This window comes from Odocoileus virginianus, chromosome 7 (genome assembly GCF_023699985.2).
Source record: "Odocoileus virginianus isolate 20LAN1187 ecotype Illinois chromosome 7, Ovbor_1.2, whole genome shotgun sequence".
In the NCBI taxonomy this organism is placed as follows: Eukaryota; Metazoa; Chordata; class Mammalia; order Artiodactyla; family Cervidae; genus Odocoileus; species Odocoileus virginianus.
This window is the reverse complement of record NC_069680.1, coordinates 84803366-84830166: the sequence shown is the minus strand read 5'-3', so window position 1 is coordinate 84830166 and position 26801 is coordinate 84803366. Positions and strand designations below refer to the sequence as shown.

General features: G+C 42.4%; 1 protein-coding gene across 1 annotated transcript in view; it reads right to left on the bottom strand.

Annotated features, from left to right (window-relative positions):
* Positions 1–19714, bottom strand: part of EGLN1 (egl-9 family hypoxia inducible factor 1) — a 60052-nt gene extending 40338 nt beyond the window's left edge. The window contains exon 1 of the mRNA XM_070471098.1: positions 18597–19714. Coding sequence (XP_070327199.1) covers positions 18597–19499 — 903 coding nt within the window. The 5' untranslated portion in view covers positions 19500–19714. The remainder of the gene's footprint in view (positions 1–18596) is intronic.
* Between the last annotated feature and the right edge of the window lie 7087 nt (positions 19715–26801).

The following is a 26801-nucleotide window of genomic DNA, read 5'->3' as shown; positions in this document are numbered from 1 at the left end:
AGTGACAAGCCCATCAGATCTAAAGCTATTTTCCTAAAGAACTTCCAAGTACCACTGTATCCCTTACACACACATTAGAATGTTTTACATTACACATTACAATGTGTTAACACACACTAACAAAGTGTTAGAAACTACCATTCAGAGCAATTGGTATAAGAATGAATATTTCTGGAACCTTGCATCATATTTTTCTTCTCCAAACAATGAGAAGTAAAACACTTAAAACCAAAATACTTTAGATAAGACTAGGAAAGCAAGTCACTACTGTTCCATCTGGCAGTATTTTTCAAAGGAAATTATTTCAAGAAAGAAAGGTAGGGAGGGAGAAAAATTAAAAAGAATACACAGGGTGCTTACTCTAAGACCTTAACCAACAAAAGAACCATGAGATGCCCTAATAAAGCATGGCATGTCCAAAGAACAGATCGTTCCATTTGCTAAAATAAACAATGTATGACAAGGAGTAAAGAGAAATAAAGCTAACTTGAGGCAGATCTCAAGCACTAAGCTAAGGAATTCAGATTTATTTTTCAAGCTACAGAATGCCTGAAGTCATATAAGCAAGCACTGACAATAATCTGAGTTGTCATTTAGGACAGCAGTCAGCAAACTCTGACCTATGGGCCAAAGCTAGCTCACCTCCTATTTTTTGTAAATAAAGTTCTACTGGAACACAGCCATGCTCATTCATTTACACACTGACTACGGCTGCTTTCCTGTTAAACAGCAGAGTTCAGTAGCTGCAACAAAGAATGTTTGACCCACAAAGCCTAAAACATGTAACCCTCTGGGAAAAACTCACTGACTCCCACTTTAGGAGGATGAATGTGAAGATAAAAGTAAAGGATAGATTAGGGAGAACATGGGCTCCTGGAAACAGGGAGATGGCATTCATGGCTATTAGGAAAAAGCACACATCAAAAGACAGTGCGAACTGAAAGCCAAAGATAGGTGTTCGAGCTCAGTGTTGGTGAGAATGGAACCCAAACTGGAAGGAGAAGCAGAGACAGACTGAAACAAAGTATGAATGAATCCCGTTCTAAGGTACCACGACTGGGAGGACGACGGAAAAATGGAACACACAATAGAGAGCAAGTTTCCGAGGGGAGATGACAGAGGAGTAATCTGATATCAGATAGGAAAACTCTAAAACGCCAGTAAGACATACAGAAAGTACACAGTGGGGGAAGAAAATCCAACTTGGGAAACAGAATTAAGAATCAAAAGTTCAGTGATGGTATCTGAAGATACCGAACTGGACGAGATCAAGTGGATGAGACAAGCTAGAAATGACAGCAGGAGCAGCAGACCCATCAGCTCAGCCCTATACTGAACATTTTGTTACCTTTAACCCTCCCAGTAATCCTGAAAAAAGGAACTGCCCTTAATTAACAGAACAAAAACCTGAGCTCAGAAAGGATTCAGGTTAAAATTGGAGGCCATACAGCTAATATGCAGCAGGGGTAGAACTGAAACCCAGGTCTACCTGATCTCAAAGCCAGTGCCCAATCTCCATACTACATGTAAAGAGAAGAATGCTGATGCCAAAGAGAGGGAAATACCTGCACTCAGAAGGAAGCCAGCAGAGAAGGAATAGTTTGAGAATTACAGAAAGCCAGGGCAGTGCAGTATCATGTCAGCCAAGGAAGAAGAAAGAAAAAGGGAGGGGTGGATAACCACAGGTGAGAATTCTGACAGCTTACCACATGCCAGCTACAATGCTTTTCACACATTAGCTCCTTTAGTCCTCGCCCAATCACGCCATGAGTACTACTGCTATCCCACGAAACAAATGTGAAAACAAGGCAGGTAACCTGGTAGCATCACACAGCTAGCCAATGGCAGAGGAGGGCTGAGGATCCAGGCATTCTGACTCTGAACCTGCCTTCTTCACCAGCTATCTCACACTCCCTCCACTCAAGTGCTGCGGAGTAACAGAGGGGAATAAAGGCAGGCGAGAGCAAAGCACAGTCCTCATGTAGCAGGGGAGTAGTAACTTAAAAACGTTCCTTCCTCTCAGAACAGCACTTGATAGCACATGTCATGTTACAAGTAGGTTAAGGAATAAATAAGGGATGACCAAGTGAAGGCGGATGGTATCACCTACTTGTAAAAGCCCTGGGAGAAAAAAGATGAGAGAACATTAACTTGTGGGATTAATATAATCAAAAAAACGTAAACCAGCTGCTTTCATTAACAAAAGATTTCTTCTCTTTGCCAACTTATTGGTTGTTAAGAGTTATTTAGAATAGTTAATAAATGTCCTTTGGGTATCTGAGATATGAGATGTCACATTTTTTTTAATCTCTCCTACCGGTTAAGAATATACCTTATATACGTTTTCTCAGACACAAAAAAGAACTAGAAACTCTATTTAGTTTTAAGAAGTTGTCTGGCCTTCACATAGGATTCAAAATGTCTGATTCAGAAGATTTATAGTGGGTTGCTGACATTAACGGAGAAGGCAATGGCAACCCACTCCAGTACTCTTGCCTGGAAAATCCTATGGATGAAGGAGCCAGGTGGGCTGTAGTCCATGGGGTCGCTAGGAGTCGGACACGACTTCGTGACTTCACTCTCACTCTTCACTTTCATGCATTGGAGAAGGAAATGGCAACCCATTCCAGTGTTCTTGCCTGGAGAATCCCAGCGACGGCGGAGCCTGGTGGGCTGCTGTCTATGGGGTCGCACAGAGTCGGACACAACTGAAGTGCCTTAGCAGCAGCAGCAGCAGCTGACATTAACATGATTCCAATCCAAAGTTTACACACTCAAAGGAACTACATCTTCTGCATATATGGCCTATTTGAAAACGGAGCACGCCAGGCCTCCCCACGGTGAGATACAGGAAGGCCTGGCGTGCTACAGTCCACGGGGTCACAAAAAGTTGGACACGACTACACAACTGAACAACAATCTACGTTAAGGTTAATTTTACTACTTGACCAATATCTTTTATGATCTACATGAAAAAACTAACCTGCCCAAAGAATTGTACGCTGTGTTTGTATACTATCAAAACAGTGTTCCTTGAAGTGAACAATTGGTATTTTTTGTGAATGTGACTTTGTCTATGTTAAACAACATTCCAATAGTGCATTTCTGAAATTATTTCTTTAAGGAAAAAGAAAGGCTTGCCTTATCCCCAGTGTTTTAAAATTAAGAAATTTCTGTAATGCATAGTGGAAGTTCAAGTAGGAAACCTAAAAAGTAAATACAATTCTCCTAAAACATGCATAAAATAGAAAACAACTTCACATGTCTTATGTAGGAGGTCAGGTTCTGGAGTCAGACCATCCCACTTTGTGCCCTGGCTCTGTCAATCTCTAGCTGTGTGACTTAGCACTTTTTTTTTCTTAATCTGTGCCTCAGTTTCCGCAACTGCAAAATAAGGAAAATAATAGTACTTATGCTTCATACAGTTATTGTAAAAATTAAACAAGAAAATTTGGGTAGGAGTATTTATAATAGTGCATGGTACAAAATAAGCATTAAGTAAATGTTGGCAATGTAAGTAAATAAAAATCTTCAACTCAGCAATTCTATTACTACTTCTAGAAATTTTTCTTATAAAAACATTACTAAAATGCACAAGGTTCCCCTTTAAGAATATCTGATGCAGAATTATTTGTCATAGCAAAAAATTAGAAATAACCTAAACTTGGATCACAAGGAGCTAAATAATTTATGGTACAATCTTTCACTGAGCACAACGCTTCTGAGATTCATCCATGTTGTTGCATAAAAGAGTAGTTCATTTTATGGCTGAAGAGTATCCCACTGTATGATGTACATTTTATTTATCCAGTCACCATATAATGAACATTTTGGGTTTTTTTTTATTTTTAATGATAATGAATACTACTCATGTCTTTGGATATGTTTTTATTTCTCTTAGGAGATACTCAGAAGTGAAATCCTTAGATACTTAGTTAGGGTCATATGATGAGTCTCTATGTATTAACTTTTGGGGCAGTGGCTGACCTGTTGCCCAAAGTGGCCATACCACTCTGCATCCTTACAAGTGGTGAATGAATGATCAGTGTATAAGGATTCCAGCTGTTTCATACCCTTGCCAAAAGGTGGTATTGTCAGTATTTTAAATTTTAGCCATTTTATAGTGTATGTATGATGCTTTTTCACTGGGCTTTAATTTTCATTTCCCTAATAACCAATGATGTTGAGAATCTTTTCACGTACTAGGTCATTCACATCTTTTCTTTTGTGGATTATCGCTTCAAATCTTTGGCCTATTTTTCTGTTGGGCTGTTTCCCTCCTTGTTATTGAGTTTAATGAAAGCTTCCTATATTACAGATAAAAGTTTTTGTCAAATATGTTTTATATATATAAAGCATATTATTGTTTTATGTCAGATATGTTTTATATATATAAAACATATTATATAAAACCCTTTACTCCTAAAAGGGCTTGTCTTTTTTTTTAATGGTGTTTTTCAATAAGCAAACTGCTTTAATGTTTTAAGTTCAATTTGTCAGTTTTTTTCTTTTATGGTTCATCTTTTTTTTTGCCTTAAGAAATTTGCCTATCTCAAGGTCATAAAGATTTTCTCTTATTTTCTTTTAAAAATGTCTTACATTAAGGTCAATGACCCACTCTAACTTAACTCTTTGTGTACGAAGTGAGGTAAAGGTCATGTTTACTCTTTCCATATAGATATCCACCTATTCCAAAACCATTTATTAAAAAAAAAAAAATACTACCTGTTTAGTGTTTTTGTGAACAACAACAAAAAAAATCAACTGATGTTTTCAACGTGAGTCTATTTCTAGATTCTTATTCCTGCCCATTGACCTCCATATCTATTACTTCTTTGACTTATACATTTTTTAGGAATATGTTTTTCAATTTCCACATATATGAGATTTGCAATATTTCTTCCTATTCTTCACTTCTAACTTAATTCGTCATCACTTCTAACTTAACTCTAAATGATTTCAGTCAAGGTCCACTGAGACTTATTTTATGGCTCATTACAGGGTCTATTCCCCATGTGTGCTTACAAAGCAAGTATTTTATTCTGTAATTTTGAGGAGTGTTCAACAGATGTCATTTAGGTCAAGCTAGCTGACAGTGTTCAAATCTTTTATACATGCTTGCTGATAATCTATTTACTTGGTTCTAACAATTACTAGAACAAAGTATTGAAATCTCCACCTATAATTTTTATCTATTGTCCCTTTCTATTCTATTAGTTTTGCCTTCATATATTTTGAAGCACTGCATTATTTTTATCATCAGACAACATATAAAGTCACAAATAAAACAGCAATCTTTCTTTTGCATGTAAGATCTTTACAGTTAAGATATATAGCAATTTCCAAGGTGAAAAGATAGCAAGCACAAAATTACAAAGTATTTAATCTAAATATATTAAAGTATAAAAAGTACTATAAAATTCAAAGAAATTACTCTTCTATATCTAGATAGCATATATTTCTTAAAAAAAAAAGTACAGCTATGGACATATGCAATTTAACTTCACTCTCCTCTCAATTCTTTATTTCAAATAAGCTTTATTTTATTTGTAAACAATTTTGTCTAGTGTCAATATAAAAAAGTTATTTCCTATGATATCTAAGTAGAATAGTTCATATCTTACTGGCTTCATGTTTCAACTGTTAAAAATGATCAATTTTAGGAAAAAATGTGAAAAATATACACAATTTCTTAAATCAAGGATAACACAAGGTTCTTAAAATGCACTTTTCACTAGAAGCACAATTATTATGAGTCAAATTCAACAGTGCAGACACCAAAGTAATTCTACAAAATGATAATAGCCAAAAAATAATATTTCTAAGGGTAAAAAAGACATAAAGCATGACTGAAAAATAGCTCACTCCAATAACCCCCTCATTATATTAGGGAAGGAAGAATTACCTTCTCAGACTGTTTTAAAAGCCCCATAGCCTATATGGCAAATAATATAAACACTATCAACAAATTACAAAATCATCTAACCTATGTTTATATCAATAATAACTATAAAATAAGTATAAATTTCTTTGTATGAGATATGATCCAATCACTTTATAGGTACTAGCTCATTTGTATGCATGACTACCTCTAAAACTAACATCTAAAGGTTTCAATTTTTTAAATGCACCTTAAATGATTCAGTTATAAATAAAATATCTATTGCTATTTGACTTCATTCTGCTAAAAGGGAGAACATGGAGAGAAAGAGCCTTTGATCCAGGTGTCCCTCAGACTGAGTTATTTCATTACCCATGATGTAACACAACTTCTGAAACTCAGTTCAAGGTGCCCTTATCAACTGACCAGTCTGTTTTCACAATGCCAAGGCTATGAACCAACTGCCTAAGCAACAACAGATTCCTTTTAACTAAAAATATGGTTCTAGTATCCCATTAAAAGGGCTCCCCAGGTGACACTAATGGTAAAGAACCCTTCTGCCAATGCAGGAGACTTAAGAGTTTGATCCCTGGCGAGGGAAGATCCCCTGGAGGAGGGCAAGGCAACTCACTCCAGTGTTCTTGCCTGGAGAATCCCAGGGACAGAGAGGCTTGGCAGGCTAGAGACCACAGGGTCACACAGAGTCGGACATGACTGAAGTGACTTAGCAGGCACACATGAATCCCATTAAAAGCAAGTTAAGAATTCTTAATCTAAAACTGAATTTGAATGTGTGATGTTAAGATGATGCTAAGTCCCTTGGACAGCAAAGAAATCAAACCAGTCAATCCTAGAGGAAATCAACCCTGAACATTCACTGGAAGGACTGATGCTGAAACTGAAGCTCCAATACTTTGGCCACCTGATTTGAAGAGCCGACCCATTAGAAAAGACCCTGATGCTGGAAAGACTGAAGGCAGGAGAAGGGGATGACACAGGACGAGACGGTTGGATGGCATCACCGACTCAATGGAAATGAGTGTGAGCAAGCTCGGGGAGATGGTGAAGGACAGGGAAGCCTGGTGTGCTGCAGTCCATGGTCGCAAAGAATCAGACACGACTGAACAAATGAACAAGAAAGGTGTACCAACACAATGAATGGGGTCAAAGGTATAGAGAGCTGAGGACAGCCAAGAGCAAGGCTCAGTGATCGAAAAGGTACCTCGGAGAGCGGAAAAGTCAGTCAGTCACCCACCTTTTAAAAAGCTTCTTACAATCACCAATGATCCAACATTTCTCCTGTTAATCAGGTCAGCATTATTCCCATTTCAGAGACAAAGAGGCTGGGAGGGGTGCTGAGTGACGTGTTCAGGGCTCAGAGCCCAATGACAAGCACTGCCTTGCGAGCAGGTCTGAGTCCCACTCCTGGCTTCTATCAGCAATCACCCCTGCCCCTAGACACTTCTAAGACAAAGAAACACCTGCAAGAATCTTTACATCAGAGACCAACCTCACAGTTATTATGCAACACCAAAGCGCAGTTTCTGAAAACAAGATGGACAAATTATTCTCACACATTTTTAAAATATTTTCTACCAAAACTATCAAGAGATCCTTCAAATCTAACAGTTACAGGAACTATTTTTAATAAAAACAAAACCAACCAATATGAGTGCTAGCTTCATTTTTGTTATAAGGGTACTCTCCCCACTCCCAGCCCTGGTGCTCTATTACTACCATGGTTTCCTTTTTTTTTTTTTAGTTTCTATTTTTTACAAAATTCAGAGTTAATCTTACCGACACGCCAGTTACAAGTAAAAAAAAAAAGTGAAATATACATAAACACATTCAGTGGGAGTAGAAAACAAGACAATGAAAAGGGAAAGGAGAAGAGAAAGAATCATAATCTAGTATTATTTCTTGGTAATAACCTCAGTCTTTTATGCCAAAACTGCACATCCAGAATTCTAAAGCAAGGATAACCTAGCAGACATGCTTGTGGAAGTATGTCCTCTGGGAAGGCATTCTCGCTGAGGTCATGGTTTCCATCCTGGTACACACCAGTTAACTCTGTCCTGTTTTACAGCCAGACAGTACAAGGCAAATGTCTTTCCGAAGTCTGTACATATACACCACTAGATTTAAGTTATAACATACATCCTTTATCTAAGTCTCCATAACTTAAATTGACTATTATCACGGGGTGGGGGAGGCGATTCAAAGCACAGTTCTGTGGACGTGGAGCAACAGGAGCAACTGAATAAACCCTAACCAGACATGAGATGCTTAAAAATGTTAGAACTCGTCTTAAAACAGAGATTCTTACTATAGGATCTATGGATTGGCTCTGTGTAAGCAAAACAGGCATATATGTTCATTTTTAGAGTACGAAGGTGCATGGCTACAACTAGATTCCTAAAGGGGTCCAGATACAAAACAAAGCTAAAAACAAATGTATGTAATTATCTTGGCAGAAAAAAAAACAAACCTGTAAACTACTGGAGAGGGTGCTATTTTATTACCGTACGTGATTTTTAGCCAAAATTTTCTTTTAGAGGTTTGATTCCAATACTCTGGATTGTAATCATCCAAAACTATGCCCATTCTTTGCACATGTATTATCTTTGGTAAGTATTACATCTTCAGGCTACTTTCTTCCACCCAAAAAATTGTTCTCAGAGAATGAAAATACATTTTAAATACCAAAGTTAAGAACAATTGGAAAGTGAAATTCTTTTTAAGCATAATAAGAATGCATGTATGAATGCATGCACGCATGTACGAGTGCATGCATGAACGCACCTCAAGACCAAACTCAAATGACCTTTGTACTGCAGTTTCTACCATGTGCACTACCTCCTTTAACACAAGCAAATCAACTTTCTCCCCGAAGCTGACTAAATATGTGCATGTGGTTAAAGCCAAAGATTTTCTCATCATAAAGAAATATTCCTCATCTTGTTTAACTCATGCCTTCTCTTGTTAAATGTAACTTGTAAACCTCCTTTAATGTGATCTGAAATTCTGAATAAATTACCAAATACTAAAACCAAATCAAAACTATGATAATTTTTCTCTTCAAAAACTTATTTTACACATCAATCCCATGGTATACACATGATGAGCTTTGTGTCAGCTTACTAGGCACAAGCTTCAAGATGAGTGTGTGAGAGGTCACTTTCAGCATCGCGTCTACTATGTAGCTTGTTCTAAAGTGACACATGTTCCCTGGGGATTCTCACTGCAGATTGGAGGAGGAAAGATGTACATGCCTTTCCCCATGAGATTCATGGATGTGTAGGGTTCTAGCACAGTGGCTAAAACTTCATTTCACTTTCAGAACTTTCTCCCAGTACTTGCAGTTAAAAATAGTACAGGTCACGTTGGCGGGGATATTTTTATCTGGAAAATAGGGACTAGAAATAGCATAGTAAGCATAGAAAGGAGAGTTGACCACAATAGGATGAAAATGCTCATAGACTTCCAAAAAGTCTTACAGTAGTTAGATGACATGGAAAGAGGGGCAGCGGAGGAGAGAGGTACAGGTTGAGGGCAATTTACTGAGTGTTAACATATGAATAATAAATAACAAGAACAATGAAAGGTTTTCCATCTTGTGTAAGACAGAAGAGTATCCTTGTCCTTAGAACTTTCTAGAGAAGATACTTCAGGAATAAAAGATATATAAAGTTTTTGAGAAAAGCGAGATCACTGGAGGTTCAGGGTTGAGGGAAATATGGGGATGGGGAATGGGACTTAAGCTAGATGTAAAAGGATGTAGAATTGTGGGAGCATAAACCAGTCAAAGAACTCACAGATGTAATGAGGCGTGACAAGGAAAGCAAGAAGGCAGAAAATAGTTGTTTGCACCAATATATCAGGAATTATTTTTGATATTTTATGGTCATTCTTCCTCAATTTTCTACAGTGGCTTTACTTTCAACAGCAGGTTTAAATCAAGATGTTCTGTTCCTCATTTTATTCTGAAGTTTAATTTAAACTTATCCTTGTCTGTCACGTTGAACCATCCAATTTTCTCCAATGTTTCCCTAAATTTCAGAATCTGCGTAATTCTTTTCAGGTGGATTTGTATCTACAAGCCATCTTGAGTGAGCACAGCCCTACTCCTGGACAGCACCAGAAGCGCCTCACAATGTCCTCCAGGGATCCCACAGCAGCCCCAGGGCGGGCGCGTGGAGCGCGTGGTGCCAAGACGCCAGAAAGCCTCCGGAAAGGGAAGGATGGCACTGGGAGGTCAGCAGCAGGAGCAGTGAGCACGGCCAGCTTGAAGGAATGTGGAAAAGTAGAGCATGGAACTTTTTTCTTCTGGCTTTGGCTGCGAAATAAGTGTCAACAATTTCTGCTATAAATGGAAGCTTAAAAAGTGGGGCAAGAGGAGAAATGCAGGAGAGTCAGAGCAAGACAAAACAGAAATTATTTCCTTCCAATTGCTCAAGCCAAAACCTGGAAGCGTTCTCAACTCCTTCCTTTCTCTCATTCCTCCATCTAATCCATCAACAAATCTCACTGACTCTACTTTCAAAATAAACCCAGAATTCTCTGCAGCTCTGCAGCTCCTACCCTAACGTAAGCCACCGCCTCTAAAGCCAAGGCTGTTCCAAGAACTTCCTTCCCGGTTCCCCTGCTTCCACCCTTGCCGCCTCCTGTGCACTCTCACACAGCAGCCCCCAAGACCTTCCAGAACAAACTCTCCAGTGGCCTCCCACAGCACCCAGCACAGAACCCAGGGCTCTCGCCAGGGCTCAGGGTCGAAACACCCCATGAGATGACCCTGTTTCCCGGCCCCTGTTCGCTGACCACGTCTGTCATGCTCTCACTCTCTCCCTCCGCTGTGACCGCAGTGACCTTCTCCTCACTGTTTTCTCAACACACCAAGCACGTTCCACGTCAGGGGCACTGTTCTGGCTATTTAATGCCTTTACTTGGAATGTTCTTCTCCCACGTTTCCCTAGAACCCAGCCCTTCACCTCATTCGAGTCTTTTGTAAATATATTACTTAACCAATCCTATATAAAAGAATACCCTCCTTGATCATCACTGTCAATTTTTTGTCTTAATATTTACCATCTAACATATCATGTACTTACTTATACATCTCTTTATTAACTCACTCTCCCACTTTATTAACTCCACTCTCAAGTGGAATTTATGCTCCATGAGATTAGGGGCATTTTTGTTTCCGTTGTTCAGGTACTCCTAGCCCTGAGGATAGCACCTGTACAAAGTACTCACTTCATATTATTTGGTGAATCGACAAACAAATAAAAAGATTATAAAAACAGGACTCAGAGAATATGACAAGAAGGAGCCAAGAGTACATGTATTTTGCTTTGGAAAAGAAACTAGACTGGGGACACTAAATAAAGAAAATGGAAAATCCAAACCTAAGAAAATTTTATAGTGATTTCTATGAGCCAACAGACAGAGGGTACGCATACAATCCAAGCTCTTCAGAAATACAACTGTGGGGCTTCCCTACGAGTCTAGTGGTTAAGAATCAACCTGCCAATGCAGGGGACACAGGTTCAATTCCTGATCTGGGAAGATCCCACATACTGTGGAGCAACGAAGCCTTTGCACCACTACTGAGCACACTCTCTAGAGCCGTGTGTTCTCCCTGCCCTGTGCGCGCACTCCCTGCCCCGTGTGTGTGCTCCCTGCCCTGTGCGCGCACTCCCTGCCCCGTGTGTGTGTGTGCTCCCTGCCCCGTGTGCGCGCACTCCCTGCCCCGTGTGTGTGCGCTCCCTGCCCCGTGTGTGTGCTCACTGCCCTGTGTGCTCCCTGCCCCGTGCGCGCGCTCCCTGCCCCGTGTGTGTGCGCTCCCTGCCCCATGTGCGCTCCCTGCCCCGTGTGTGTGCGCTCCCTGCCCGGTGTGTGTGCTCCCTGCCCCGTGCGCGCGCTCCCTGCCCCGTGTGTGTGCGCTCCCTGCCCTGTGCGCGCACTCCCTGCCCCGTGTGTGCTCCCTGCCCTGTGCGCGCACTCCCTGCCCCGTGTGTGTGCGCTCCCTGCCCCGTGTGTGTGCTCACTGCCCTGCGCGCTCCCTGCCCCGTGTGTGCACGCTCCCTGCCCCGTGTGTGCGCGCTCCCTGCCCCGTGTGTGCGCGCTCCCTGCCCCGTGTGTGTGCGCTCCCTGCCCCGTGTGCGCTCCCTGCCCGGTGTGTGCGCTCCCTGCCCCGTGCGCGCACTCCCTGCCCTGTGCGCGCACTCCCTGCCCCGTGTGTGTGTGCTCCCTGCCCTGTGCGCGCACTCCCTGCCCCGTGTGTGTGCGCTCCCTGCCCCGTGTGTGTGCTCACTGCCCTGTGTGTGTGCTCCCTGCCCCGTGCGCGCGCTCCCTGCCCCGTGTGTGTGCGCTCCCTGCCCCCTGTGTGCACTCCCTGCCCCGTGTGTGCTCCCTGCCCGTGTGTCTGCTCACTGCCCCGTGTGTGTGCTCACTGCCCCGTGTGTGTGCTCACTGCTCCACAAGAGAAACCACCAGTGAGAAGCCCATGCACCACAACTAAGAGGAGCCCCTGCTCATCACAGCTAGAGAAAGCCCAGGGGCAAGAACAAAGGCCCAGCACAGCCAAAGAGAAATAAGGACATTTTCTTCTTTTTTTTTAAGAAATAAAACTGTGACTTGGTTCTGAAAAAATGTGATAATTGAAATACAAAACATTCCAATAAAGATGGCAGAACAATTCAGAGTCTGGATTAAGGAATATGGTATGAAACAAACCATTGTAAGAGAAGACTTTGGTTAATCATTTGTCGGTTTTTTTTTTTTTTTTTAATTGTTTCTTTGTTTTGCTTTTTAGACTGGAAAGTTTTTAGCTGGAACAGAAAGAGTCAAAGACAAGCTATGAATATGGTTCAATACGATCTGAAGGCCATCCTGTAGTCACAGACAATGTTTTCAAGTGCAGAAACAAGGGCAAAGTGGAAAGGGAGGTAGAAGACAAATGCAGCATTAAAGTGCATGTATGTCCAGTGCAACACTGTCCAGGAATGTGTGCAAATGAAAGGCAGACTGAAACAGTGGGTGTTGCTTTAAAAGCCTGAAGAGAAAAATTAAATAAAAACAACTAAGCTGATACCATCAATCCAAAGGCATACTGGGAAGGCTCAGGCTTCAGAAAACATGCTAGAAGATGAACAAAGACAGATTTCATGCCTGATAGGGGAAAAGGGGGAAAGGAAAGCAGAGAATGAACACATAAATCAGAAACACAGAGCAGGAAGACAGTTCCAACTAAGGAAGTAAGAGACAGCAGGCCTGCTTCAGGGAAAATGGCTTGAACAGCAGAGCAAAAACAAGAGGTGAATAAAGAACACCTAGGGTAGTCAGGGAGGAATTAGAGAGAAGAGGAAAATTTTAACTAGAATATCAGATAAGCCAAACAAACTACAGAGAGATGGGAATAAAAGGGAGAAGGAAGTCATAAATGTTCAAGCATAGCCTCAAAAATGGCACAAAACACGCCAAAATTAGTTAAGTGGGAAGAGTTAACTTCTATAGGATATGCGGCATCAAGTTGCAGATAGAAGAATGAAGTCAGTCAAAAGTCAATGTTGTCACTCACCAGCCCTCTGACCTTGAACAAGTCACTTAACCTCTCTGGGACTTATTTGTGTGTGTGTGTGTGTAGGGGGAAGTAAAAAATGGGTGATCATTCTTACTCTTTTTTTCCTCCAGCTTATTAAAGAGGGAAAGACAAAAAGAAAAAAGAAAAAAGAGGGAAAGACAAGAAAAACACAGAACTCTTTTAAAGAAAGAAATCAGAAAATTTTAAATGAGAAAAGTTAACGACAGTTTTGCATAGTGCTTTACAATTTAAAAAGTGCTTTTACACGCATGATTATACACACTCCTCACAGGAAGCCTGAGAGACAGAAAAGGCAGGCATCATTTAACACCATGTCCAAATGGAGTAACTGAGGCTCAGAAAGATTAAGCCACTGTCTCAAGGACACAGAAACACTGGCAGATCCAGGATCCACCCCAGGTCTCATCACAGCACCAGGTCCACCATCCTTCTGAGTTCAGACGGCCTCCTCCTGCGTGCCTAAGGTGTTTCAGCACACTTCTGACGCTTATCAGATAGGAGATAAAGGAAGAGTTATACACATTTAAATAACAATCTGCCAATTAAAAATAAAACTCCTTTAGAATTAAAGAAACTACCCCACATATGAACTAATTCACCATACAAAATGTATTTTCTACAAAGGTGAACTTGTCTGTCACAACCTACAAAGACTATTCTTTCAGGGGTTTCCCTGGTGGCTCAGTGGTAAAGAATCTGCCTGCTGATGCAGGAGACCTTGATCCCTGACCCAGGAGGACGTCACAAGCCTCGAAGCAACTGAGCCCATGTGCCACAGCTACTGGGTCTATGCTCTAGAGCCAGGAGTCCAACTACTGAGCCTGAAGCCAGTCCACCCAGAGCGTGTGCTCTGCAACGAGAAGCTGGGGTATCACAACTAGAGAGCAGCCCCCCCTCGCCGCAACGAGAAGAGACTGCACAGCAGTGAAGATCTAGCACAGCCAGAAATAAATAACTAAAATTTCAAAAAAGACTACTCTTTCAGTCCACCTGCATCTCTTTTAAAACAACAAAATATTATGCAAAATTGTTATTACTTAAGTTGTAACGTTTTCAGCCTTTCTGAATACAGAATAATTGACTTTGATCTTGAACTATAATATAGCAATTAAAACATTAAACAAGCTGCTTCAACTAGTACATCCTGGGAGCCAAGAGTATAGAGAAAGTGGCAGAAGTGAATTGAGAGACAGTTTTGTTTGGTTTTCTTTGTAGTATCTAAGAGGACTGACACCACATCTCTGTGGTAGTGATGATAAAGGATCAGGTCTTTCCTTATCTGGTTCTTTGCTCTAAAAGCCATAATCAGCTAGAGCTGCCCAATTAACTGTGGGACTGGTGAAAAATCTCAGGAATACAATCTGCTGCTTATTGGTCTTATTTTATTACTCCTTAGAGTAAGCTTTAGACAAAACTCGAAAACTACGTATATGATCCTAGCAGTTTTATTTTTAAGGCAAATGCTTTCCTTCAGAGTGGTTAAGAAGCTCCTACTGAACAGTCCCTACTTCCCCAGGACCTGCGCTCCTCTGTATTCTTCCTCTACCTGCTATTCTTACTCTAAGTTAAAGCACCTATGATTTCCCACACAACGTTACTCTTCACATCAGCAGGCCGTGATTCCCTCCTCCTGGACGCCACGGCAAGCCTTCTTGACGGAAGAAAGGGTGTGAAAAAGCATAAAGGATTAAAGGGCAGTTTAAGGGCAGAAAGGAAGAAAATCCCAAAAAAGGACCAGACAAAGTGGAAACTGGAGCTCAGTGACCACAATCATGTTCCTGTTTTTCTCCTTCATGCTCCTCTATTTTTTTCATCCTTCCCTTATAGTTCCTCTTTTAAAGTAGCTGGACAAACAGTGGCCAGATAAGCATACCGGAAGCAGAAACTTGGGAGAAGTTGAAAAAAATACCAAATGAGCCACAGCCAATTATAAATTATACATCATCTCATTAGCAGGCCCTGACATATACAAAGACCATACAGAACAGATACTGTAAATGAAGAACATCAAATCTTGGTCAGAAAACCTGAATTTAAGTCCTGGTATGCTGCAGGATTAGAAGGAGATGGCAACCCACTCCAGTATTCCTGCCTGGAGAATCCCGTGGACAGAGGAGCCTGGCCAGCTGCAGTCCACGGGGTCACAGAGTCGGACACGACTGAGAGTCTCACTCACACACATGTGCTGCAGGATTTCCAACAAATGACCTAACTTTTCTGAGGCTCGCTTTTCTAATCTATAAATAGGTAGCACACACCAACAACCTATTTTACAGAGTTGCTGTGAAAATCTGAGAAAAATACCACATGTTCAAGGCAAGTACCTTTCAGAGTCACCATAATGTTGTAAAGGATAATAAAATACTTAACCGAAGACCCTTTCTTGCAATCACGTTGTTGTTATTCAGTCTGAATATATAGCACCCATATTATGCCTCTCTTAAAGAGTTTTACTGAACAGACTTCCCTGGTGGTCCAGTGGTTAAAAATCTGCCTGCCAGTGCAGGGGATGCAGGTTCGATCCCTGGTCCGGAAAGATTCCACATGCCATGGGGCAACTAAGCCCGTGGGCCACAACTGCTGAAGTCCACACAACCCAGAGGCCGTACTCTGCAACAAGAGAATTCACAGCAGTGAAAACTAGAGAGTAGCCCCAGCTCGTCACAACCAGAGAAAGCCCGCAGAGCAACGAAGACTCAGCACAGCCAAAAATGAATTTTTTTTAAAAAGAGAGAGATATACTGAAATAAGCATGATGAGGCAGATAAATTTAACTGGCTTTTCAGTCACTACCTGAAACAGATACTGTACAGTCACCTAATAAAACTGTTTATATAGTCCTAATATAACTACAGTTATTCACTTACACGGTTAATGCTCTCACAAAATATGTACACCAAACACTAGTTCCAATAGTGTGCTAAGCAACCTATATCTTCTCATTTAATATCCTCCCCATATCCAGTATGGTAGAAAAAGCACCAGGCTTGATGTCTGAATGACCTAAGTGTGAATCCCAGCTACGTTATCCTAAGTGGTAGGTCTTCTCCAGCTAGGAGCTAAAACATCCTCAAACATACAGGAAGAATAATACTACCTACTTCACAGGATTAAAATTACTGTGACCATGTCTGTATTGAGCCTAATCTGGTAACAGCACACTGAGTTTGTTCATTATATGGTGGCTGGTCATTTGACTGCCTTCCCATTCCTGAAAGCAAGCATCTTCAATTTCTTTTAGGAATGCTGAAAATCACACAATCAAACAAGATTACCGAAATCTCTCTCATCCAAGAAGTACAATGAAAGGCAGTCCCTGAGACTATTCACAGATCCTGAAACTGTGTCCCTAAAATTAAGGTAAGCAAGCGTAAGATCAAATCTCAAGAGTTTAAAATCCATCCTTCCTTCACATGATCTGTGTAGTCAGGTGATTGAAAACCTCAATGGCCCTTCAGCCACAAGCACTCCTGAGGAAGGGGGTGGCTATTTTCTAACAGCCTCCCCATTAGGAGACACTTTTGTAAGAGCTGGGCTGACTGCTATCCCTTCCCTGAGAAGGACAGTTAAAAACAGGAAGATCGGAGAGAAGAGGATTTAGCTTAATTTGGAAAGCTAAATAAACTAAGGAAAGCAGATCAAGGAAGATTTAGGACACTATCTTTTTCATGACTTCACCTTAAGCTTGTGCCCCAACTACATACATACTTTGGTCAGTTTTGTACTGTTATATCAATATGCCTTCAAGCTTTTCCTGCTCTAGAGTGTTCATGACTATATTCAGATTTGGTTCATAATAAAGTTGAAAAACATACATGCATGTAAACGAAAATTTCATTAAGGACCAAAGTTGAGGTTTAATCAGGCCCCTTTTTCCTTCCAGCTTAAAGTTAAGTAAGCGTTCAACTTTTTTTTTGAGACTATATTAAGACATGTGCCTTCATCCAGCAAAGAAGCAGCAGTTCATAAATTCGACTTTACATTGTATTTTCTCACCAAATTCTCATGTTTAGAACTTTCCTTATTGCCTATGCTCAGCCTTGAGTCTCACATAACGACTGTCAAAACAGACGATGTGACACACACACAAAAGAACTACTGGGAAGAGTCAGTATCTGTATAAACACCCACGTGTGATGACCTCTCTAAACAATCTCCTCAAACTCACAATATCAGACAGAGATGGATGGTGGAAGAAAGTGGAGTAGAGTGGCCTGGAGTGGAACTGATACAAAGAAAAGACAGACTAAGATCTGGGGAGTCAAATGGAAAGAAGAGTACAAAGAAGGAAAGAGTTTATCATTTACTGCACTGAGGGGGTAAGAGGGATTAGACCAGGTAGGAACGAAAGAAACTGTTAGGGGAAAATCTACAACTGTAAAGAGAAAACAAAGAGATTTCATCAAATTGAGACGTTAGAGTGAGCCCTCCCTCCTGCTCCAATTCCGTATTTTTTTCCAGGAAGCTAAACAGTTCTTTTTCTACAGAGGGATTATACTAACAAAAGCAAATAAAGGAAACCTATGCTAAAAATGTAACCTACCTACACAGAGAGGTCTGAAAACGGAAATACTTCTTCTCCTGTTTAGTAACGGCTTTCAAAACAGTAGGGACAGGGAGATGGATGCGAGCTCTAAAAGGGGGAGGGGAGAAGCCAAGCTCTTCCTGAATGCAAGGAGTCTTTGGCCTACATGCTTATTTTAGATGTACCTTTTCTTGGTCAGTTGGCAGATTCTTAACTAAACACACAACCTTGGACTGTGGAAGCCAGAGTCTGATGAGTGGTTCAAAGCGCATGGGGACTTTAGGAGCCGATGCAAACACCAGCCCGAGGCAGAACCCAGCACTTGCTCTGGGTTGCACTCCGATAATCCCCATCGCGCGGCTACAACTCCAGCGACGTTTGAAGCGACTAAAACAGTGTACACAAAACAGCAGCGTTCAAGGGGAGCCTAAGTTTAGCCAGAAGACCATGCAATTAGACAAAGTGCGTGAACCGGTAGTAGGTGGATGATATCCGTTTTCTCCACGGGTTGCTGCACAAGAAGGAAATCCCTTTCACACACAGAAACCGCGCTGCTCGCCCCGCGCCCACCCCTAGCACACACTTACTTTCGTCCGGCCATTGATTTTGTAGTTGCCCAGCTTCCCGTTACAGTGGCGGATCAGGTCGTCCATGTTGTTCATGAGCAGCCCGATGGTTTCGCAGCCGGGCTCCTTGCCCTCGATCCAGGTGATCTTATCGCCTCGGATGTCCTTGGACGAGTCGCTCTTCTGGCTGACCAGCTGCCCGTCCGTGAACTTGCCCGTGTCGTGCAGGGCGCGCACCTCGTCGCCGATCTGCTGGCCGGTCTCCTTGCCCAGGAAGTCGTCCACCACGCAGATGCCGTGCTTGTTCATGCAGGGCACGATGTACTCCAGCGCCAGCTTCAGTGCCGGCATCGGCTTCGTCTGCCCGTTGGGCCGCAGGCCGCCGTGGCTCAGCCCCTCGCCCGGCGCGTTACTCGGCGGGTACAGGTTCGCCTTCTCCTGGTACAGCGACGGGCGGGCCAGCAGCTCCTCCTTCGCGGACTCCGCCTCGGCGGCCGCCGCTACCCGACCCTGGCCGCCGGGGGCCGCGCGGGGCGGGGACGAGGCCGCCGCGGGGTCGGCCGTGGGCTTGGCCTTCGCCTTCGCCTTGGCCGCGTCTCCGGAGGCCCGCGGGCCCGCGGCCTCGACGGCTCGGTCCCGGCGCGGCAACGCCTTCCTGGCCTCCCTGGCTCCGGCGGCCCTGGGCGGCGGCGCGCGGCCCGGCTGCTGCGGTTGGCCCGTGCCGGGGGCAGGAACGTTCTCGCCGACCTGGCACACGAGCTTGTGCTTCTTCCAGTCCTGGCGCTGATGCTCCTTGCTGCAGTAGAAGGAGCTGCGGCAGCGGCTACAGCGCAGCAGGTTCTCCATCTTCCCGCACAGCTCGCAGTACTGCCGGTCTCGCTCGCTCGGGCTCGGCCCGCCGGGCCCGCCGCTGTCATTGGCCATGGCGGCGGCGGTGGAGGCGGCGGCCGAGCAGGAGGGGTGGCGGCCGGACGGCCTAGCCTGGGGCCGGGGAGCGGGCGGAGCGGCAGGGGCCGTCACTGCGCCATGCGCCCGCCGCCCCTCGCCTCAGGAGACCGGCGCCCCGCGCCCTCGGCCCGGCCGCGTCCTCGTCCTTCGGTCGCGCCGCGCAGCGCCGGCCGCCGCCTCAGCGCCTCATCACCGCCGCGGGCTGAGGGAGCGCGGCCTGCGCGGCGGACGGCGCCCTCGCTCGGGCACGCGGGCCCGGCGCGCGAGACCCGCCGCCTTGGCCGCCGCCGCCTCAGCGTTCCGGGCGGCCGGCCCGGCCCGCGGAGCAGCGCAGGGCGTGCGGCCGCCACTCGCTCTGCGCGCTCTGCACGTACACCACGGCCCCGCGGCGACCCGGGCGGGCGGCGCGCGAGGCGGGGGGCGGGGCAGGCCGAGGGGAGGGCCGAGGGGGCGGCCGCCGCGCGTTCGCGCCTGGGCCGGGGCGGCGCCGGGGCCGCCTCCGCGCTCCCGCATTCGGCCAGCCGGGCCTCCAAGCCGGCTCCGGCGCCCCCCGCCCCCGCCGACCCCGCCCCGAGCGGGCCGGGGACGCGGAGGGGCAGGCCCGCGAGCGGCGGAAACGTGGGGGCCGCGCCGCCGCAGCGGGACCCGCGCCCCGCACGGTGCCTACACCTGCTGGGCAGAGCGCGGCCGCGGAGTCGCCGCGGAGCTGGGCGGCCTTAATATGGCTGCTGTTTGTGTGGGACCAACTGGGTGTGTTCCAGGCGCGCTCCAGACTAGGTTGCAAGGTGGCTGTGGCCATCGTCGCCTTGCGTCGGAGGAAACGGAAATTCAGAGAAGTAAAGAAACTTGCCCAAGGTCACGCAGAACTGGAACTGAATCCAGGAATCAGATTCTGCAAGATTCCAAGGCTCCTTTTTCCATTACACGAAAACAAGGTGTATTGTATTTCAAGAAGGCCTGAAATAGTTAAAAGCAAAAATAAGTATTGTGTGGTGTCAACCCAAGCCCCTGTGCCCATTTTGAGCCAAATTTAAAGGTACTGAAGTGTGGTGTGTTTTTTTTTAAACCATTTTTAAGCCCTGTGAAATCTTGCCGAGTTTAAAACCTCGTGAAAAAATGTTTGGCTACCTAGTTAATTAAGGTAATCAGTGCTCACTTTTAGGCCTTCCCTGGTGGCTCAGATGCTAAAGCGTCTGCCAACAATGCGGGACACCCGGGCTCAATCCCTGGGTCTGGAAGATCCTCTGGAGAAGGAAATGGCAACCCACTCCAGTACTTTTGCCTGGAAAATCCCATGGACGGAGGAGCGTGGTGGACTACAGTTCCTGGGGTCGCAAAGAGTCGGACATGACTGAGCGACTTCACTTCAGTGTCCACATTCAGACACTTAAGCTCAAAACTGCTGCAACGACTCCTGAAAAGTGGATGGGGGCTGGGGCAGGAGGGGTGGCAAATAAGCGTTACTACATTTAAGACTTCTTAAACAAAAATATCTGTTATTAAAATATGTGCTATGCTGATGAATACAATTCCTTCTTTTATAGAACATAAAAACCTTACCAGAAATAATCCAAGGGTGTTTCTTTCTGCCTGCCATTTATTTTTAGAATAAAAAGGGCTGTGATTTAGATTTTTAGTCTTTTTTGAGCACATGCTAACGTGGGAAATGCTGTTAGACTTGTGTATCATTTGAATAGACTGCTGGTAACTTCAGCAATCCTTGAAATTAACAGCACAAGAGCTGAAATGTGTGAGGTTAAAAGCAGAAGACTATAAGGAATTACTCACTTTATAGAATATTTTTAGAAAAACTGGTCTGAATCCAAAAACTCTTGATGAACTACACAGAACTTAAAACTGTCATTAAATTCTCCCATATAAGTAAACAGTATATTGGGGATCCAATCTGGTGAAAGAGGACAGTAATTCCAATTAGCTTGACCTTTAGAATACTCAAGTAAGTATTTTGTCCACAGCTTCAATTTCCAAACCAAACTAAAAATCCAACTCTGTAAAAAATCAAGACTTGGATCTATCTCAGATGTATATCCAACTTTTCCCAGAGCTTTATTAAATAAAGTGTCATTGTTTCATAAATTACTAATTAGACTGTTTAACACTGTATTGAGCTTCCCTCGTGGCTCAGGTGGTAAAGAATCTGCATGCAATGCAGGAGACCCAGGTTCGATCCCTGGCTCAGGAAGAGTCCCTGGAGAAGGAAATGGCTACCCACTTCAGTGTTCTTGCCTGGAGAATTCCATGGACAGAGGAACCTGGCAGTGTACTAGGAGCATGCTGCCTACCAGACTGTCAAGTGTCACACCAGTGAAATAGTTACTCTATGTACACTCAGGAGGTATATAGTTCAATGCAGGAGGCAGAAATGTAAACAAATAATGACAACCTGGAGTTCAGAGTAAATGCCCTAAGACAGAGAACCGGGTAGGGTGGAATGGGAAGAAAGAAAAGGGAATTGCTCAGATGGTAAAGAATCTGCCTGCAATATGAGAAACCTGGGTTCGATCCCTAGGTGGGAAAGATCCCCTGGAGGAGGGCATGTCAACCCACTCCAGTATTCTTGCCTGGAGAATCCCATGGACAGAGGAGCCTGGTGGGCTACAGTCCATGGGGTCGCAAAGAGCCGGAGAGGACTGCAACTAAGCAGAGCCCTGCCCATTGCACTAATCAAGATTTCAAATAGATTAATTTAGGAAGTCTTAAAAATGGCTTTTAAAAGTTAGCTTTTAAAACATTTTGATGTATGCAAATTATAAAAATAAAATGTAATTTCAATACAAGTGAAATCTAAAACTTCTTTGACTTCCTTTTGCATAGTAATGATAACTGATTCTTAACTATTCTCACATTTACTAAGATACAGTTATTCTACAAAGACTTTGATTCTTCTAAATTTAATTTTTTGTAGATATTAAAAGTAGTCCAGCTATATCTTTGAAACTTCCTATTTATGTCTATGGCATTCAAAGAAGTGTATTTACATCTCTGTATGCTTTTTTTTTTCATATATTTCACTGATATCTACTTAATAGCTGTCCATATCAAAACCTTTATTAGCTTTCATTTTGTTCCAATTAAGTATACAAAATCACAAACTAAACATGTCTATGTTGAAGATACTTAGTCGAATGTGACACTTTCAAGGCTTCCATGAGTAGAACGAATATAAAATGTTTCAAATACTTAACAAAGATCACTGATTTCAGAGTTTTCACTTATTCAGGTTTAATAATCTGTAAACTTATTCCAAATTAGTGAAGTTTCACCGAACCATCTGCTGACCATGCAATAGCCAGTGAATGACCAGTTCACCAAGGAGATCCTAGAACTCCTAACAATGTAGCTGTTGTCATTTATTCAAATATTATAGAGAAGATCTACACTGCCATGCAGGAATTTATCTTATAAACCCTATAGAGGTTACTTAGTGCCAAAATCTCTGTTTTAAGCATTTTACAAATATTAACTCATTTAATCTTTATAATCACAAGATGATGACTATTCTTATGTCCATTTATAGAAAATGAAAGGAGTAAGACAATGAAATGAGTAGCACTAGGAGTGTTACCTAATACTTCAGGGAGAACAAAAGCTTGTGTCTCCCCAAGCCAGGAATTAGTACAACTCATTCCCTTCCCCCAAATCTAATCAAAATCAACTGTTCTAAAAATCAAAGAAAGAATTAAAAAAGTAGAACTACTGTCATCACCATATCAGACCAACTTGGACCAAAGCTCACTGTCCACCTCTTTGGTTTTCCTGTGTTCTTCTGGCAATGTTTACTGAAACTATACAGCAGTAACCTCCATGAACTGACAAGAGCCTTCGGAAAAAAACAAAAAGGCAGAGCTGAGGTTAAATGCAAAGGACAGAGTTAAGTGAGGAAATGAATTTAAAGTGACTGTTGACTCTTGAGGAAAACCCAGGGAACAGGCTTTATCTTCAAGGGACTAGTCCTATTTCTCCTTTAAAAATGTTTAAAATGCACAAGAGAGTGTCTTTTCTGCTCAGGAAATCAAACATCTGATTGTTAACTAATGACCTCTTGTTTTCCCATCTGTGACAATCTTGTTTTAATAGGTTACAGAGAGCAGAAAAATCACAAGTATAATATAGGCATCCCACCAAGATAAACAGGAAAGCGATGTTTGAGTTCTGGGAAAAGCAACTAAAAATTTGAGCCATTTTCTAACTATAGTATCGGGACACACACAAGGAGGTGTTGTTGGAAAACAGCACCTGCTCTTCCCTGTACTGGGGGTTCTGCCAGGGGCACACGTGAGCCATGTGCTTTTCCACGTAGTTCAACCAGCGTTACTGTTCACTGAGCTTGTTTCCTTATGAAAATAAAATATTTAGATAGCCTTTCTGTATATGCAGGACAATTTATCTATCACCCACTTTATCAGCTAATGGTTTAAAACTTACCCACTAATCCAGTTAATAATCAACCATCTCAAGAAATATAATGTGAAACTTTACAGCCATTGCTCATTATAATAATTTATAATTCGCCTGCAATGCGGGAGACCTGAGTTCAATCCCTGGTTGGGGAGATCTCCCAGAGAAGGGAAGGACTACCAACTCCAGTATTCTGGCCTGGTGAATTCCAAAGGGAGTCACAAAGAGTTCGACACAACTGAGTGAATTTCACTTTCATTCACTTACTTATTTATACAACATGAGTAAATATAATGGGTTAATGTAGTTACACTGTGAGTTGTGTTTTTTGCTGTTAACAAACATTACTTTAATGTTTAACCAACTTTTAATGTAGTCCCAATCAGTAACTTACACCATCCCAGGTTAAAAACAGCTCCATTTTTTCTGTAACTTTTTTTGTGGAAAAATGTAAACATACACCAAGATAGAGTTAATAGTATAATCAACCTCAGTCTTAATTAGGTCAACAATTATCAGCTTCAACAATTATCAACATTTTTATACTCTTGTGGTCCCCCTATCTTGCCTTTTATTTTGGGGAAAGGGCTGCACTGTGTGGCTTGGGAGACCTTGTTTCCCTGACCAGGGGTTGAACTCAGGCCCATGGTGGTGAAAGTATGGAGTCCTAACCACCGGACTGCCAGGGAATTCCCTCCATTTTACCTTTTTATTTAAATTTATTTTTTTGAGTTATAATTGATATATAACAATTGTATTCATTTTAGGTGTAGAATATAATTAATATGTGTATATTTTGTGAAACAATTACCACAGTGAGTTTAGCTAACAGTCATCATCTCACACAATTACGATTTTTTTTTCTTGTAGTGAAAGCTTTTAAGATCTACTCTCTTACCAACTTTTAAACCTGCGATACAGTATTGTTAACTATAGACACTATTCTGTACCTTAGAGCTTCAAGACTTACTTATGTGTAACTGAAAAATTACAGCTTTGGACCATTGCACCTACTCTCTACCCACTGCCTCTGGCAACCACTAATCTTTTCTTGGTACCTGAGTCAGATTTTTATTTTAGTTTTTTAGAAATCACATATAAGTGGAATCATACCATATTTGTCCTTCTCTGTCTGACATTTCGCTCAGGATAATGCCCTTGCAGTCCATCAGTGTTATTGCAAAAGGCAAAATACACTTTATTTTTATGGATGAATAATATTCACATATATATATTTATAGTTATACATCACATTTTCTTTATCATTTATCTATCAATGGTCATCTATCAATGGTTATCTATCAATGCATCTGTATCTTGGTAATTTTAGGTAATGTTGCTATGAACATGAAGGTGCAGATATCTTTTCTAGTTAGTGTTTTCATTTTCTTCAGATAAATACCCAGAGTATAATTGCCAGATCATTTGTAAATTATACTTTAATTTTTTAGAGGAACCTTCATACAGTTTTTCACAGTAGCTGCACCAATTTATATCCCCATGAAAAGTGCACAAAAGGTTCTCTTTTTATCATTCTCAGCAACACGCATTTCTTTTCTCTGATAACAGCCATTCTAACAGATGTTAGATGATATCTTGTGGTGCTTTTGATTTACATTTCCCTGATGATCAGTGATGTTGGGCACCTTTTCAAATACCTGTGACCAACTGTATGTCTTCTTTGGGAAAATGGCTATTCGGACCCTCTGCCCACTTTTTAGTTGAATTGTTTGTTCTTTTTCTGTAATATATATAGTATATCAGATACATGATTTGCAAATATTTTCTCCCATTCTGTAGAATGGCTTTTTATTTTGTCAATGGTTTCTTCTGTTGTATAGACTCTTTTAGTTTGATGCAGTCCCGTGTGTTACTTTGATTTTGTTGCCTTTGTTTTTGTTGTTAAATCCAAAAATTCACTGCCAAGACAGATGTCAGAGAACACCCCCCTGCCATATTTTCTTCTGAGAGTTTTATGGTTTCAGGTATTACATTCAAGTTTTTAATCCATTTTGTGCTGATTTTTGGTGTGGTGTAAGATAGGGGTCCTGTTCACTCTTTTGTATGTGACTGTCTAATTTTTCCAACACAATTTATTGAAGAGACTATCTTCTCCCCATTATATATTCTTGATTCCTTTGTCATAAATTAATTGACCATATATGTGGGTTTATTTGTAGGCTCTCTGTTCTATTTCTTTGATCTATGTGTCTGCTTTTATGCTAATACTATATGTTTGTGTGTATTTTTCATCTTTTATATACATTTTCCCTGGTCCCATCTCTTTGTCAGGAGACGTTCTTATTTAAATACGCTTGACAGTCCTACCCACATCAAATAGGAGGTCCAGTTCCTTGCCTAGGGGTCTGCAAATCTCTGAGCAGGAGCAAAAAGATTGGGGAGGTTGGGCAGGGGGAGTACAGTTTTCATTCTTACGGCTATCCCTGACTCTGAATTTCTGCTCCCATAAATCTAAAGAACTCTTTTCCCTGTTCTCTTTCTTCTGCTCTGAAAAGACCCTCAGTTCAAAACTCAATTCTTTTTAAAGCTCTTTTTCTTCTGTTCCTCCTCAGGAGTCTTTTCACACTGTTTTGTACTCCATTTTAGGGTACCCTTCACACTAAACTCTGCAGGAAACTGAATTTTCTCATTATATAGCTTAATCCCTGGGCTCTGAGATGGCCTTCAGATATCAGGCTGCTCACTAACATTATCTCTAAGGCAGTATACTGAGAGACTTTCTCTTGAGTAGCCCAGAACTGGATAAATTTGAAATTTTCCCTTCTCAAATGGAAGAAAATGATGTGGGATTTATATTTCTACTCATATGGTATTTACACACTCTTCCTCCACCTTCAG